Source organism: Mustela putorius, unplaced genomic scaffold (assembly GCF_011764305.1).
Source record: "Mustela putorius furo isolate JIRA1106 unplaced genomic scaffold, ASM1176430v1.1 tig00537350_pilon_pilon_pilon, whole genome shotgun sequence".
In the NCBI taxonomy this organism is placed as follows: domain Eukaryota; kingdom Metazoa; phylum Chordata; class Mammalia; order Carnivora; family Mustelidae; genus Mustela; species Mustela putorius.
Genome location: NW_025422471.1, coordinates 13,191,614 through 13,208,941, shown reverse-complemented (window position 1 = coordinate 13,208,941; position 17,328 = coordinate 13,191,614). Strand labels below are relative to the sequence as shown.

Sequence of the window (17,328 nt, the reverse complement as noted above, 5' to 3'; positions counted from 1 at the left end):
TCTAGAAGAACCCTTGTCTTTCCTCCATTTCCCTCATCTATTCCTTAGTCATTTTCCCACAGTTTACCAAGCCCTATCCAAACCCTCTTATCCTGTCTCGTCAGTCTCCCCAGTTTATTGTTCTTTGTTAAAATGGTATGTAAACTCTCAATCCTATTCACTTCTTTGGGTTTTCTTTTCTTATATATAAAAGCCTCACCATACACATAAAAATATTAACATCAAATAAAAGTTGTATGTTTTGCTCCCAACTTTCTGAAACTTAAACTTTTTTAAGTTTAATCCTCTGGCCCAGCCACAGAACCTGAGGGTAGAGGAAAGGTCTTCCCTCCCTTATAGTAGTTGACCTTTTTAAAAACTGATTTGTAGGCATTCTTTATAGTTGTTAAAACAAAAATTGCTGTTCTACAATTTGTGAATATTTTCTTCTAATTTATCTTTTTTACTTTCTGGTATCCAAGCTCTAGGACATTTTAAATTTTGATATTATCTTGCTTTTTGTTTCTATATAAAGATTTTCCCAATCCTAATGTCTTAAACATGATTTAAATTTTTCTTTTAATACACATATGGTTTTATTTTTCAAATTATGGCCTTTAATCCATGTAGAATATATGTTTATGCTGTTAAGGGCCTTTTTTTCCCCATATGAACAATTGGGATACATACTGAATAGTTCATCTTTCATCCATTGATTTAAAATGCCATATTTATTGGGGCGCCTGGGTGGCTCAGTGGATTAAGCCGCTGCCTTCGGCTCAGGTCATGATCTCAGGGTCCTGGGATCGAGTCCCACATCGGGCTCTCTGCTCGGCGGGGAGCCTGCTTCCCTTCCTCTCTCTCTCTGCCTGCCTCTCTGTCTACTTGTGATCTCTCTCTGTCAAATAAATAAATAAAAATCTTTAAAAAATTAAAAAAAAAATAAATAAAATGCCATATTTATTAACTACTAAAAGTTTATATGGACATTTTCAGTTTCTGGATTCCCTAGTCTTACTCACAGATTTGATATCTTACTTACTACACATTTTTAAAACTGCACTTCACATAAGAAATATCCTTGTAAGAAATTAAGTGGGAATTTACTACTATTAGAAAAAGAACCAACTAGAGATCGAAATAAAATGTTCACTTTAATATTTATCACACAAATGTTTACTTACACATATCTGAAAATTATATGAAGACAATTTGTGCATGTCACAATTATATTACTATCATATAAGAACTACACATAATCATTCATTCAACTGTATCAGGATAACACACAAGGTTTTTGTTAGTTTAGACTTCTTAGTTAAAAGGAAACACCATATAAGGAAAATGAATTTCCAAGATTAAGTTATTAACAATACAAATAAAATTTATTTCTAAATGTCTTACATTTTGACAATTTTGAATTATACTTACATACTCTTAGTTCCAAAAACCATAAATTATAACACGGGTCACTGTCAGGGTGAAAATATATTTTTTAAAGCTTCTTTTAAAATATGCTATTATTATGCTTAACATCACTTGTTTTATTCTTGGCACATGTGGCATCTGGGAAAGTAAAAATACATTTTGCCAATTTTATGTTATTTGTGCAGGTAAAGAGAAAGAGCACAGTTTGGGATGCAGACAGACCTGTGTTCCATTACCAGGTTTGTTCGAAGTTATGTTGTATGAGGCTGGCCAATTACTTCTTGGCACTGGGGCCAGGATTAAACTAAATAATGCATATTTTAAAATGCATAGCATGGGCACTAAATGAATGATAGATCCTTTCCCCAATTTATTCACATTGAAACAAAAGCAAAATATCAGTCTTATGTTTTTATATAATGTAAAAAAAAATGGAAATTTAAAAATAAAATTAACATGTTTTGAAAAATTGTACTTTTAAGAAATATAGAAAGCCTTCATCAGGTTTAAATATTTCTCAATAAAACTTAGTGCCTACTATACCCTGATTTTTTTTTTTAAGTCCTAAAGTATGATAAAATGGTCAATGGTTAAGGACTTTTGGTTTTTGTTTTTGTTTTTTTTGTGCTACTGATATAAAAATAATGGCTATATTTAAGGCTTATTAAGTGATTTTAGTTGCCCTGAACCAAATCTGTATCTTTGATGTTGTACTATCAACTGAAACAGACCTACTGCCTTGAATGAGAAGATCCATTTGGTGGCATGTGGCAGTATAGCTTGTCTGTCACTGAGGATGATTCTTATATACACAATCACAAACCCACCTTTCTCATGCTAAATTCTTGGTGTTTGGAAGATCTAAGATTCCTGAAAATTAAATTTAAATTGTCACAAGGGAATAGCCTACTTTAGACAGCAATGCTTCCATCCCTATTCTTGGATCTTTTGTTCCCTACCCTGACCACCTACCAAATTGTCTTTCCAAATGGGACTGAAAAACCCCTCCTTCAGGAATCTTTTCCTAACCAAACTCCACATCCCTCCACTTACGTCCCTGATACTATTGTGTAATTTGTATTAGCTTCAACCTGCATATATTATTATTCATGTTTTGTTTGCCTTCTACTTCTAGCTAAGATGTAGTCTCTTTGACTTTTTAAGCTTCCACAGTGTTTAGCACAATACTGTGCAAGTATATATGTATGCGACTGTGTGTATGCATGTGGAATGTGTGGGGTGCATGTGTTGAATGAATAAAAGACTAAAGAAACTGGGTGGGTGGAGGGTGGGAACATTTCACAATTTTTTGCAAATAAAAGTTGCTAAACCTTCTTAATACTAAAAAATCTGGTTTCCAAAGCTATCTCAGTTTGGTTTTGGACATGTCAATAATAAAAAGGCAGTGAAAAAACTGTTTAAAAAACCTTTATGAAATATTCCAAAAGGCTTTTTAATAAATTATAAAGAGCACCAAACCAAAATGTTTTACTAAATAGTGGGCAAACCTTTCCTATAACTTTATAAATGTAGACTTCTTTTCATTCAAGACAAAGAATACTGAACAGGAATAGGTGTTGTGAATCAGGATAAAAAAGGCAATTCATTCTAAGTCAATATCTAATGCATATTTTGCAATTAATCTGAAAAGCCTTCTGCGGTACATATGTATGTTATGGTAAGTAAAAGAATGATTTCTATCAGGATGTTGTAGATCTCTATAATTATTCTGATACTATAAAATATGACATACTGAAGCTGCTATTTAACAAGAAAAATTTTGTTTATAATAGCTGTTAATATTAAAATAGGATATAATAAAAAATATTTTCAATGTGTATATTTTCAAATTTGCCTGACAGTGTCCTTTTGAGAAATCTGACAATTTGTAATTAGATTACAGACATTTGAATCTCACTTTTATGATTGAAAATATTACACTCACATAACAAACAATGCTATTAGTAGCTTTTTACTGAAGCACTCTGCAGGTTATATTTAAAGCTTTGCAATAAACAAAATTCATTGTACTCTTTGTAAGTAAAATTACACAACATATAATGTACACTATAATTACATTAAGAATAAATAAATGAAGCATAAAAATTCTGTGCCATAACAATGGACTGTTTTAGCTGTCATTTTAAATGTTAATATATATGTTTGTATTGAGTACTAATGTATTTTAAACTCAAGAACCTTTACCTTTAAATAATATACTAAAAATATCAAGTTTGGATTATAAATAAAATAAAACAAATGGGAGGCAAGGAGAGTTCTTTCTGTTACTGCAAAATGCCTCCTTGTTTTCGCATAGATTTCTATGTCATTTCTGGATATTACAAGGTGACAAATATTACAAGATGACAGCTTGGCAAATTATGAGCTTCTTTAAGTGATTTCTTATTTGGAAGAAGGAAATAATTTAAACAAAGAACCTCCTTTTTTGGTTTACTCATTCTCAATCTTTTTTCTCTAATAAAGCACTTCTTGAAATGCTCACTATTAATCATTTTAAACAGCACAAAATGAATTGGATTAATTTATAGAACTAATCATAATAGGTTATCAGTATAGATACTAGGGTGAGGTCCTAGAATTTGTTACACGTAAGGCTAAACTTGCAAGAGATCGCATGGCAAAAGTGGAAACTTTGTGACATATCCCAGCTTTTGAAATATAGTTAGAAGCCAATCGAAAAAGCCTTTCGGCACCAAAGGTATTAAAGTGCCCAGGAAGCACCTTCTCTACCAGACCTCTGTCCACTAATTCTATCAGACGTTCACATGTTCCAACATAGTCACTTATCCTGCTGTATGGGAGCCAGTCAATCAGTGATCCATCATACACAACGTCTCCACTGAAAAGAATCTTCCGGTCTTTGTCATGTAAGCAAATACTGCCCCTGGAGTGACCAGGCATGTGCATAACAGTGAGCTGTCTGTCACCGAGGTTTATCACATCACCTACAAATAGAAACAGAGTTTACAGATAAACATGTTGTATACTTGACTTCAATCACTTAAAGAATAAAAGAACCAGTAGTTGATTGAAAAGAATCAGCAGTTGGTTTCAAAGAGTTCCAGAAGGATGACACTTATTTTCATTTTATTTCAGAAACACAATATTTATTAATGAAGAATTAAAAATAAGTTGACTGTATTTCATTTCTATTGTTCGCTTGACCAGTGTTTGTCAAAGTGAGTTATGTGGAACACTATTTCTGTAGGTTGTCTGATACATAAAAGAAAAGGAAGATTCTGTAGTCAAATATTTTGGGAAACCCTTCCTTCAAAGAAAATGAAGCAGATTTTTTTCAACAAGGCTTCTGAGAGCTTTTTAATGTGCTAATCTACATTGTAGATATACACAAGGGAGATATGACTGTACCATTTCTCAAACTTATTTGACCACAAACCTTTTATTTTTCAGTACATCCATGGTACAAGTTTGCTGATGACACAATTCATGAATGCTGCTCTTTGCAGTATGAGAGCAAAATTGCTGTCTCACTGGATTTAAATCAGTACTAGCTTAAGTTACTCATCATAATTTAAAAGTTCCATATTGTTATCTTTAGTGCAAACATACATACAGAAAAAAATTAAAGACATATAATTTAAAAGTTAACAAGGCAATTAAACCGTGTAATAATCAGAATTTGTTAAGCCTAAAAGACAATGAAAGAGGAAAAGAGGGAGAAATAAGAAATAGATACAGAAACAAATAACAAAATGGCAGCCCTAAATTCAACTATAGCAATAATTACATTAAATGTTAATGGGATAAACATTGTAATCAAAGGCAGAGATTGTCAAAATAGATTTAAAAAGCAAAGGAACAGGGGTGCCAGGGTGGCTCAGTTGGTTAAGTGTCTGAATTTGGTTCTGGTCGTGATCTCAGGATCCTGGAATTCAGCCCTGAGTCAGGCTCCCTGCTCAATGGGGAGTCTGCTGCTCCCTCTCCCTCTCCACTTCTTCCCCCCATTCATGCACACATGCTCTCTCTCTCAAATAAATTACCTCTTTAATAATAATAATAATAATAAAAGATAAGATATATGCAATCTATAAGAGAGGAACTACAAGGTCAAAGACAAAAAGAAGTTGAAAAAGTTATACCACATAAAGTTTAATAAGAGAAGTAGAGTGGCTATATTAATATTAGACAAAATAGGACTATTAGTAAAGAAAAGAGATATATTTGGGGGGCACCTGGGTAGCTCAGTGGGTTAAAGCCTCTGCCTTCGGCTCAGGTCATGATCCCAGGGTACTGGGTCGAGCCCTGCATCAAGCTCTTTGCTCAGCAGGGAGCCTGTTTCCCCCCGCCCCACCTGCCACTCTGCCTCTTTGTGATCTCTGTCTGTCAAAAAAATAAATAAAACATTTAAAAAAAGAAAAGAGGTATATTTTATTGGGATATACATTAAGTCAACACACTAAAAAATTATAAATGTGCTTGCCCCTAACAAAGAGACTACAAATTCATGAAGTAAAAACTGACAGAACTGAAATAAGAATAAACAGTTCAGGAGAACCTGGGTGGCACAGTTGGTTAAGCAGTGGACTCTTGATATTGGCTCAGGTCATGATCTCAGGGTCATGAGACTGAGCCCCATGTAGGCTCCATGCTCAGTGTGGAGTCTGCTTATAACTCTCTCTCTCTCCCTCCCCCTGTACTCATTCACGCTCTCTCTCCCCCCCCAACAAATAAGTTGCTTTTTTTTTTTTTTTTAAGATTTTATTTATTTGACAGAGAGACAGCAAGAGACAGAACAAGCAGGGGGAGTGGGAGAGGGAGAAGCAGGCTTCCCACTGAGCAGGGAGCCCAATGTGGGGCTCGACCCAGGACCCTGGGATCATAACCATAGCTGAAGGCAGATGCTTAATGACTAAGCCACCCAGGTGCTCCAAAATAAATACTTTTTTAGATAAGAATAAACAGTTCAACAATTATGCTTGGAGATTTAAATAGACCTTTCTGAATAATTTGTATAACAAGTAGATAGAAAATCAGTAAGAATACAGAAGATGTGAACAACTATTAACTGATTTGACCTAAGTGACATATATAAAATGCTTTATCTTAAAACAGCATACAGTCTTTTTAATTGCACATGGGATATTCATCATGCTATTCAGTGAGGCTATAAAGCAAGTCTCAGTAAATATGAAAGAAATAAAATAAAAATAACTTTTTGACTACAACATAATTAGAAATTATTAACAAAAATATTATGGGAAATATCCAAATATACACAAAGTAGGCATCACAACTCTAGATAACTTGTGGATCAAAGATGAAATCACATAGGAGATTATAAAATCTCTTGCACTGAATGAAAATACAAATAAAATATATCAAAATTTATGGGATGCAGCTAACGCAATGCTTAGAAAAAATTTTATTGCTTTAAATGCTTATTAATAAAGGGTTAACTGTTTAAAATCAAAGTTTCTAACAAAAATTTTGATCTTGGGCGCCTGGGTGGCTCAGTGGGTTAAGCCGCTGCCTTCGGCTCAGGTCATGATCTCAGGCTCCTGGGATCGAGTCCCGCATCGGGCTCTCTGCTCGGCGGGGAGGTAAGTGTTAAGGAATAAATAATGAAGGTCAGTACAGGAATAAATAAAATAAGAAAGAAAATCAATAGTAAAAGTCAAAGAAACCAATAGCTGGTTCATTGACAAGAGGAACAAAATTGATATACCACTGGCTAGACAAAGAAAAAAGTTAGAGAAAACACAAATTGCAAAAATCAGGAATGAAAGAAGGGATCCCAAAGGAAATTAAATGGAGTATAAGGGAATATTATGAATAACTTTAAACAAACTTGACAACTTAGTTGAAAAAGACAAATTTTTAGGAAGAGACAAATTACCTCAAGTGACTGGAGAAACAGAAAATCTAAATAGACCTATATCACGCAAAGAAGTTGATAAATAACTTAAATCTCCCCACAAAGAAAAGCCCAGGCTCAAAGATGGCTTCATTGGTCAATTCTGTCAGTCACTCAGGACAGGGAAGGAATCTTGACTTTCAGAATATAGATGAGGAGGGAAAGCTTTCAAATTCAATTGTAGACAAAGACAAACAACAACCAGTATTCCTAATGACAGTCATCTCAAAACCATTATCAAAATATTGGCAAATTAAAGACAGCAATTTATAAATAGGATAATGACCAAATGAGGTCTATCCCAGAAATATAAATTTTGTTTGACCTCTGAAAATCAAGTAATGTAATATACTATATTAGTAAAATAAAGGAAAAAAGCCATATGAACATCTCAATAGATGCAGAAAAAGCATATGACAAAATCCAACCCTAACTAGTGGTAAAAACTTTCTGCAAACTAGAAAGAGAAGGGAAGGCCCTCTACTTGATAAAGGGCACCTATGAAAAACCTACAGCTAACATATCACTAAATAGAAACACTAAATGCTTTCCTACTAAGATAAGAAGAAGGCAAGGATATTTACTTTTACCATTTCTATTTAACATTACACTGAAGATTCTAGCCAGTGCAGTCAGCCAAGAAAAAGAGTAATGTTGGGACGCCTGGGTGGCTCAGTTGGTTAAGCAGCTGCCTTCGGCTCAGGTCATGATCCCAGCGTCCTGGGATCGAGTCCCACATCGGGCTCCTTGCTCCACAGGGAGCCTTCTTCTCCCTCTGACTCTTCCTTCCACTCTGTCTACCTGTGCTCGCTCTCACTCACTCTCTCTCTCTGACAAATAAATAAATAAAATCTTTAAAAAAAAAAAAAAAGAGTAATGTCACACAGAGTTGCAAAAGAAGTAAATCTGTCTTTATTCACAGATAACAAGATCTTTTTGTAGAAAATCCTAAGAAACGTACAAAAATGCTAGAGAATTAAAAAAAAAAAAGTTTAGCAATGTTACAGGGTACAAGATCAGATACGAAAATCAATTGTAGGGGCACCTGGGTGGCCCAGTCAGTCAAGCATCTGCCTTCAACTCAGGTCACAATCCCAAGATTCTAGGATCAAGTCCTGTGTTGTGCTCCCTGCTCAGAGGGGAATCTGCTTCTCCCTCTCCCTAACTCCCCCTGCTTGTGCATGCTCTCTCTCTCTGTCAAATAAATAAAATCTTTTAAAAAAATCAGTTGTATTTCTACATATTATCAGTGAACTATCAAAAATATTTAATTTAAAAAGCCATATTGGGGCACCCGGGTGGCTCAGTGGGCTAAAGCCTCTGCCTTCGGCTCGGGTCATGATCCCAAGGTCCTGGAATTGAGCCCCGCATGGGGCTCTCTGCTCGGTGGGGAGCCTGCTTCCCTTCCTCTCTCTCTGCCTGCCTCTATGCCTACTTGTGATCTCTGTCAAATAAATAAATGAAAATCTAAATAAATAAACAAATAAATAGCCATTTCTTTTATAATAGCAACAAAAAGAATAAAATAGGAAGAAAAATTTAATAAAAGATGTTTTGTTATATCTATATACTGAAAAGTATAAAAACATTATGAAGAAAAATTAAAGACCTAAACAAAAGGAGAGATATATCATATCAATTAAGTGGAAGCCTCGAAATTGTTAAGATGGTATTTAAATATGATTTTTCCTATAGCTACAATGCCCAATAGAACTTCCTGAGATTATTGAAATACTCTGTATCAACTCTGTCCAGTACTGGACATGTGGCTACTAGCCTCAAGTGGCTAATGGTACTTGAAAAAGGCTAATGCACTACAATTTAATTTTAATCAATCCTAGTTAATTTAGATTTGTATTTAGATAGTCAAATATGACTAGCGGCTACTATAATGGTGAGTGTACATCTATAGATTTGATAAAATCTCAATCAAAATCTTGACCTTTTTGTAGAAATTGAAAATCTCATTCTAAAAGTTACATGGAAATGCAAATGACTTAGAATAGCCAAAACAATTTTGAAAAAGAGGTACAAAGTTGGAGGACTTACATTACTTAATTTCAAGAATTATAATAAAGTTACAATAATTAAGATAGTGTGGTGCTGGCTAAAGGATAGATATAATCAATGGAAGAGAATAGAGTCCAAAAGGAGATATTCATATATGGTCAACGAATTTTTGACAAAGATAATTCAATGGGTAAAAAGAATAATCTTTTCAACAAAGTAGACTAGAACAGTTTGGATATCCATATGCATATAAACATGAAAGAACCTTTCAACTGTCACTTGACAAAATGAACAAAAAGTAACTCAGAATGGATCATAAACCTAAATGAAAAGCTTCTAGGAAAAAAAAACAGGAGAAAATCTTTGTGATTTTGGGATAGGCATACCTCTTAGATATGACACAAATAAATCATAAGGAAAAATGACTAATTGGGCTTCATCCAAGTTATAAGCTTTCTTGCTTAAAAAGACACCATTATGAAAATGAAAAGGCAACCCACATATTGGGAGAAAATATTTGCAAAATATATGTCTGATAAAGGGCTAGAATTCAGAATATATAAAGAATACTTACAACTCAATAGTAAGAAAACAAAAAAAAATTTTTTTTAAAGAAGAGATTTTTTTTTTTTTTTTAAGATTTTTATTTATTTGACAGACAGAGATCACAAGTAGGCAGAGAGGCAGGCAGAGAGAGAGAGAGGAGGAAGCAGGCTCTCCGAGGAGCAGACAGCCCGATGCGGGGCTCGATCCCAGGACCCCAGGATCATGACCTGAGCCGAAGGCAGAGGCTTTAACCCACTGAGCCACCCAGGTGCCCCTTAAAGAAGAGATTTTAATAGACTCTTTAAAAAAGAAGATATTTGAATAGCAAATAAGTACCTGAAAATACGCTCACCATCATTAGTTATTAGGGAGATGCAAATAAAATCACAATGAAATACCACTACATACTCATTAGAATGGCTAAAATTAAAAAAAAGATGGACAAAAACAAGTGTTGACGAAGATGTGGAGAAACTGGAACTCTTATCTGTTGCATGTGGGAGTGTAAAACTGTATAACTATTTTGGAAAACAGGCACTTTCTTAAAAAATTAACATCCACTTACCATAAGAACCACGGATTCCATTCCGAGGTATCTACCAAGGATAGTCATAAGGGGCCAGACTCCTTCACAAGGTAATTGTTGCAGATTTAAAGTGCCTCTGGGGATCACAAACCACTGTCATCCATGTATGGTTGGCAGGTAAGGTAAAGAAATTATAGCTAGGTTGGTGTAATAATGGGTCTATCTGAGTGATTTTTTTTCGTTAAGTGTGTAGAAAGGGAGTGAGAGAAACTTAGTCAAAAAAAAATCTGTGGATAATAACCAATGTAGGGATAGAATTTTTATTGATCGGTGGTTATACCCAGGTGATATTCAAAATATTTAGCAACAGATAAGTCATAAGTGCCCACCTATCAAAATAGATACCAACTGTAAGCAGTTGATAAGGCCATATGGCTAAATATCATTAGATCTGCCATTACTCTGTGGCTTTACATGTGCCTCCCATACGTTTGTAACACTCATATAAATAATTTCATCACTTCTAAGAATCAGAATTGCCTATGAAATGTATCCATATATATATAATATCATATATATAAATGTATAATCACACACACAACCATACACACACATAAAATATCCTTTTAAGCCCTCACCCTGACCCAGTTGTCATCAGATTCCAGCCATACTAAACTTCTCTTGGCTTCTCAAATATCCCTTCCCAACTTGGTATCCCCCATCTTTTTATTTCATTTTTAATCAAAGAAATATATATATGTGTATATATATATATATATTTTTTTTAAAATATATATATTTCAAATAAAATATTCCAAAAGGGCTTAAAGTGTAAGAAAAAGTTATTTGCCCCATTCTGACTCTATCTCCAATCCTGCGCCCAAGAATCAACCACTTTTTAACAATTTTTCTTCTGGTAGCTGCCTCTACTATATACACCCATCTCTAAATAATTTTTATATCTCATCTCTTGATTTGCCGATTAGATATACTGTATTGATTTCAATCACAATTTTTTGGTTTATAAATTTTAGATTGTATTTATTGACTTCCATGATGAAATACAAGGATTTTTAGCTCTCTTTACTCTTCATTATTCTACTGGCACTACACGTGTATATATGTCTTATCCTCTCATCCTCCCAAAAGAGTAATAATTTAACTGCTCCTGTATGGAGCTCTTTAAGCCTGGCGTAGTATCATTGTTGGAATGCCATCTTTGCCATCATCCTGATGCTTCCTTTCAACTTTTTCTTGTATTAGATCTCATGATTCCTATATGCCATGTTTTCCTCTTGCTTTACTTCCTTATTTTGAAGGGAGTAAGTAGGATAAAATTGTATCTTAGTAACTTTCTAAGTAACAGCATGTGAGAAATAATCTTTCTGAGAACTTCACTATTAGTGAAATGGATATAGAATTCTCAATTTGAAATAAACTGCATTCAAATAAGGCATAATTCTTCTTTTCTAGCTCCAAAGCCATTATGATCTGTATAGAAGACTTTTTAAGAAAGATTTATTTATTTAAGACAGAGAGAGATGGAGAGAGAGAGAGAGAAAGAGAGAGAGAGTGTGTGGAGGGGATGGCAGGGAGAGAAAGGGAGACAGAATCCATAAGCAGATTCCCTGCTGAGCGTGGAGCCCTACATAGAGCTGATCCCAGGACCCTGAGATCATGACCTGAGCCGAAACCAAGAGTCAGACACTTAACTAACAAAGCCACCCAGATGCCTCTGTAGAGATGACATTTTTATTTAAATTTCTGGAAGCTTGATTCTAGTATTCTGAAATTTTACAATAAAATGTCTTTGGTTGGGTGTGTTTTATTTGTGGTAGGAACTCTGCGGGTTCTCTCAACCTAAAATTTTACATCCCTTAATTACGGAATATTCTCATGAATTATCTCTATCATCCTTTCTTTCCAGCACTTTCTCTATTCAACCTGTGCTGCTTTTATTCCAATGTTGAATTTTTCCAAACTGGTCCTCTACTGGATCTCTCCTAGTTTTCATTTTTGCCTATCTGCTCTTTCTTTTAAGTTTTTCAAATTTATCTTCCAGTTCTACTAAGAAACTTCTACCATTTTAGGGGTGCCTGGGTGACTCAGTTAGTTAAGCGACTGACTATTGATTTTGGCAGGTCATTTTCTAAGGGTCACGGGGTCAAGCCCCATGTTGAGCCCCACTTCGACCCCCATATGGGGCAGGCATATATCTGCTTCTCTCCTTCTTTCACTCACCCTCTGCCCCTCCCCCTGTTGCATATATGTGCTCTCTCTCTCTGAAATAAATCTTTTTTTTTTTTTTAAAGATTTTATTTATTTATTTGACAGAGAGAAATCACAAGTAGATGGAGAGGCAGGCAGAGAGAGAGAGAGGGAAGCAGGCTCTCTGCTGAGCAGAGAGCCCGATGCGGGACTCAATCTCAGGACTCTGAGATCATGACCTGAGCCGAAGGCAGCGGCTTAACCCACTGAGCCACCCAGGCGCCCTCTCTGAAATAAATCTTAAAAAAAAAAAAAAAAAAAAAAAAAGAAACCTTTGCTGTTTTAAATTCTTACACTCGTGTGTGTGTGTGTGTGTGTGTGTGTATACCGTTCTGTTGCTTATGTTTAAAGCATCCTCTTGTCTCCTGGATATCTTGAATGCAATAGCTTCTGTCATCCCCTGATGCTATTAATGATAGTCTTCAACCCTCAAATTGCTTTATGCTATTTTTTTAGTATTTGATCTCAAGTTAAACAGATTTCTCGGATTTTCATAATGCTTGGTTGCCTGTTTAAGAATGGGGAGTGAAAAGGCTGCGTGTAGTGCATGCACGGGGCCAGTGACCAAGGCTTCACTGGAGAGAGATCAAGTCAAAGATTGATGAGGGATCAGCATCTTAGTCTTTCCTCTAGGGCTAGATAAACTTCCCGGCTAAAAGTCTTCCAATTTGCTACTTGGGGGATAAAGACCTGTGTGTACCCTTGAAGTCTAGTAAGGAACATACTCTCTCTATCTCTCTGTCTCTCCTTCTCTCTCTCTCTCTCTCTCTCTCTCACACACACACACACACACACACACACACACACTTTTCTTCTATTTTCCATACTGAATCCTGAGCTCAATAGTACTTAACACTTTCACTCAAGAAACTCCTCTGCTTTACCCACCCCAGAGGACACAATAACTGGATGCGCATTCCAGAGTTTTAATAGCCTCTTAAATGGCTTTCAACCAATTCTACTCATTTCCCTATTCTTTCCTTTGCCTCTATAAAGGTACCAGCTACTGCTAATTCCTGAGCCTTTTAAGGTTCCTGCAGTGCAAACTGGATTGGTGTTTGATTTCCCATTGCTGCCAGAAGATAAAACTGCTGACTCAGTCATCGCATTTACTCTGCAGCATCTGAAATAGTTCAATATGGATTTACAGTTAAACAGACAAACCATGGTCCGTTTATAATAGTCTTAGGTTTGGGATGGAGTCAAGATAGATGTGTTTTTCAACCTGCTACCTTCCTGGAATCTATTTTTTTGTTTTTAACCTCCCCAAATGATTTAAGTCCACTTGTCCTAACTGTGATTATTTTGGTGACTCTGGGTAAATTGTTTAAACATATATAACAGGGGACAAAATGCCTGTACTTCATATCATTTGAATATTGTGAAAAAGAGACAAAAAGATATATGCCCAGTCAAGAAGAAGGTGCTATATTAACCTAAGGTTTATTTATCTTCTTAGAGGAAGATACTATTTCACTGTTGGTAGGGGGAATTGTTTTCCATCTAAGATGATACACTGGATGGTGATATCTCCTTGTCCCCCATTTACAAGTCAGCATTAGGATTAGTTATACAGTGCCCAGATTTATGCTTCCTCATGACAAGTGATCTTCAATTCACTAAGTGAAATGTAATAAACCAATGACTTCAGTCTACTTATGCTCTAATTAAAGCAACAACATTATGCTGTTTGGTATGTGCTGATCATGTGTGTGTGTAACTGTATGAATTTTTCATATAAATACTTTATATCTCCTTCCAGGCATCTGGATCATGATAACAGCAAGTCAGCAGGCCACACCATTCAGAAGAAAAAGGAAATTAATATTCCTGAGAAAAGAGGAAATTAGATACTACTTGAGAGGTGAGGCATTCTGCTCCTAATGAAAAACACCTTTTGATTTAACACACTATTCTCAGCTTTAAGTGTTTGGTAAATATTAAGGTTGTTTTTTTTTTTTTTTCACACTTTCAAAGGCTTACAGGCCCCCTGCAGTTCCAAAATGCTATAATATTACTACCATCAACTGGGATTTAGGAAACCTGGATTCTAGTCCTAGCTCTTTTCCAAACTGGATATGTGATCTCAGGCATGATATTCAGGCCTGCTTGGGCTCTTTACTTATAAAATTGTAATTCTTATCATTCTTTCACCATTCATTTCCTATTGCTGGCACAGGAGCAAAAGTAAATAAATCAGAAGTAATTTATTATTCATTCAGACAAATTAATATATTTTAAATACTAATGTAAACATTTTTTGGTTTCAGTGCTACAACTAATTAACTCTGAATACCCACCAACTGCATGGAAATCTTACCTCTAAAAAGTATCGATTTTATCAAAAAATACAAGAATACTGTATATCTACTTTTCTTTCATCTCAAATTATCAGATAATGACTACTACCTAACAAGTCTTTTTTTTAATCTTTGGATTTAAAATTTTAATGAAAAGACTTTTTCAGTGAGGTGTGAGGAACAGAATCTTGCTTTCTATTTTTTGATATTTCAAATGTTCAAGATCTCATCTGTATGATAAACTGATTATTATAAAATATTTCATATTTGTCATCTTGGTCAGTCATAAAGTAGCCTTATTGTGCAACAGATTTTTCTACCTCTTGAAGAAATGCTTTAATAAATAAAATTGGCAATTAAAATGGTTTCAAGATAAAAATGTGAGAAGGGGTTTCATATCCTACTCAGAATTATCAAAATGTATTTAAGGGGTAGGATTTATGATCTACATGATTTGATCTCTCCATTCTTGGTTCCATTCCTAGCTTTTGTCACTATCTTGCTTTGTGGACTCTAGGCAAGCCATCTAATTAGGGGTCAGCCATCTCACTTCAAACCTGTTGTGAAGATAAAAGGAAATCAACAAAAGTATTCTGAAAGGAAAAAAAGGAAATTAATGCTGTTGTGGCTAATTAGCTCAATTATTCAACGTGCTGGGGTTGAGAGGGCTCTTATTCCATTAGTTTCTTTCTGATCCCCATCCTGTCTTTTACAGAACCAGAGGCCCAAGGCTATCCATGCATGAGTTCACATACTTCAGCATCACCGGAAATACCTCCTTATTAATTTTTTTCAGGCCTTGCTTTAAACCAGACCATATATTGTCATACTGTAAGACTCACACACTCTTTTTATGTTCACTATCAAGCTTTTCTCTAATGAGGCTACAACAAGAACAGAAACCTATCTGGAGATAAGGATGCACGAGCAGATTTGGAACGACCGCTCTCTAATGGCTTTCTAAACCTACAGGTGGGAATTGCTTATACCCAGCAGTGACCACTGACATCCCGGATGAAGTCAGCCGGCCTCAAAAGCACAGAGCATGTCATGAACTCTTTGTGAGGAGTCATTACTTAAGAAGTCTTTTCTCTAGAAACGCGTCTGGAAATCAGGTGTTCAGGAAAAGAATGGGTAATCCCTAGACACAAGCCTTTGTAGTGTTACTACTGTATCTTGCATAGGAAAATGACTAGGGGGTGGGGCCGGATTTAATTCCAGTACTTGGCGTTGCCACACGGTGCCAGAACTGGTCTCTGGTAGGGAAGGCTGCGATGGCCTTGGCTCCCATCGAGTGGGCTTCTACCCAAGAAAGGAAGAAAGAGTAGTGGTGTTTCTGCGATGTGACAAAACGGGCCAGCTTAAAGCCACGCACGTCTGCAGCATGCATCCCTCGAACAGTTTTCCCCAATCCCCTCCCTTAAAGACAGAGCGCGCGCCCGCGAGGGCCCATTACCATCCTGCAGGATGAGGGTGGGCTGTACCGCCTGCACTCGGAACTGCCTGGCCCTCCAGCCGGGGCTGGGCGCCCGCACCACCTCGCTGTCAGACAGCCAGGTCACGGTCTCAAAGTTGTCCCCGCGAGCCAGCGCCTCGGCCTCGGCATGATGCACGGCCACCCGGTCGAACTGGTAGAGGCCTCCGGAGTGGTCGAAGTGCACGTGGGTGGCCACGGCCAGCAGTGGCCGGCACGCCGCGTCCTCTTTGGCCCCGTGATCCTGCAAGAGCCCAGAGGAGTACAGGTACTCCGGGAGGCTGCGCAGCCCCAGGCCCGTATCGATCACCACATCTTGCTCGGAACCGCGCACCAGCCAGATGTTGGCGCGGTTGCCCGACTCATAGAAGCGTTCCTGAATCCAGAAGATGCCGTCGCCCAGGGACTTGTGGGCGTACCACTCGAGAGCGGACATGCTGGGCAGGGGTGCGGTCGGGTGGAGTGGGTGTAGGTGTGTGTGCCTCTGGCAGGCTGTCCAGACGCTAGGCGCTGCGGCGGTGTGGAGCGGTCAGCCCGCAGCCAGCGAGGAGGCGCAGAGCGAGGAGAGGGCGGGGGATCCGGGAGATGCGAGGGTGGGGGGGAGAACTAAGAGGAAGGACGCGCCGAGACGCGGCCTGGAGAGTCGGCCCGCACCCTCCAGCCAGGTCCGCAGAGAGCAGAGGTTGCTCTGCCCGCACCGAGACGCGGGAATAGTCGCGGCTTCAACAGCTGCAGCACGAGAGAGCGGTAACGCAGGGGCACTGCAGCAGACTTGGAGACCCAGAAGGGGACACTTTCTTCACCCCAGGGGTCTGACTGCAGAGGCGAGAAGCTGGGCGGGGGAGGTGCCAGGTCCTCCCACCCACCGCGCGCTCCGAAGCGCATTTCCAGCCGGCGCCGA

At 37.2% G+C, this 17,328-nt stretch overlaps 1 protein-coding gene and 1 long non-coding RNA gene across 2 annotated transcripts in view; one reads left to right on the top strand and one right to left on the bottom strand.

Moving 5' to 3' along the window:
- Nucleotides 1-15,301, top strand: part of LOC123390437 — a 65,201-nt gene extending 49,900 nt beyond the window's left edge. The window contains exons 2-3 of the long non-coding RNA XR_006605033.1: nucleotides 14,416-14,517; nucleotides 14,924-15,301. This is a non-coding gene — a long non-coding RNA (uncharacterized LOC123390437). The remainder of the gene's footprint in view (nucleotides 1-14,415; nucleotides 14,518-14,923) is intronic.
- On the bottom strand, nucleotides 1,123-17,324 carry MBLAC2 (metallo-beta-lactamase domain containing 2). Its single transcript, XM_004759097.3, has 2 exons — nucleotides 16,410-17,324; nucleotides 1,123-4,373 (listed from the first exon to the last, which is right to left on the bottom strand). Exons 1-2 carry the CDS (start codon nucleotides 16,861-16,863, stop codon nucleotides 3,988-3,990), a joined length of 840 nt encoding a protein of 279 aa, XP_004759154.1. The 5' UTR covers nucleotides 16,864-17,324; the 3' UTR covers nucleotides 1,123-3,987.
- Between the last annotated feature and the right edge of the window lie 4 nt (nucleotides 17,325-17,328).

Excerpts from the sequence above, each read along its gene's own strand:
- MBLAC2 (XM_004759097.3), bottom strand. The coding sequence starts at position 16,863 with ATGTCCGCTCTCGAGTGGTACGCCCACAAGTCCCTGGGCGACGGCATC. Across the intron at positions 4,374-16,409 it reads CACCCTCATCCTGCAGGATG|GTGATGTGATAAACCTCGGT; the intron begins GTAATGGGCCCT and ends TTCTATTTGTAG.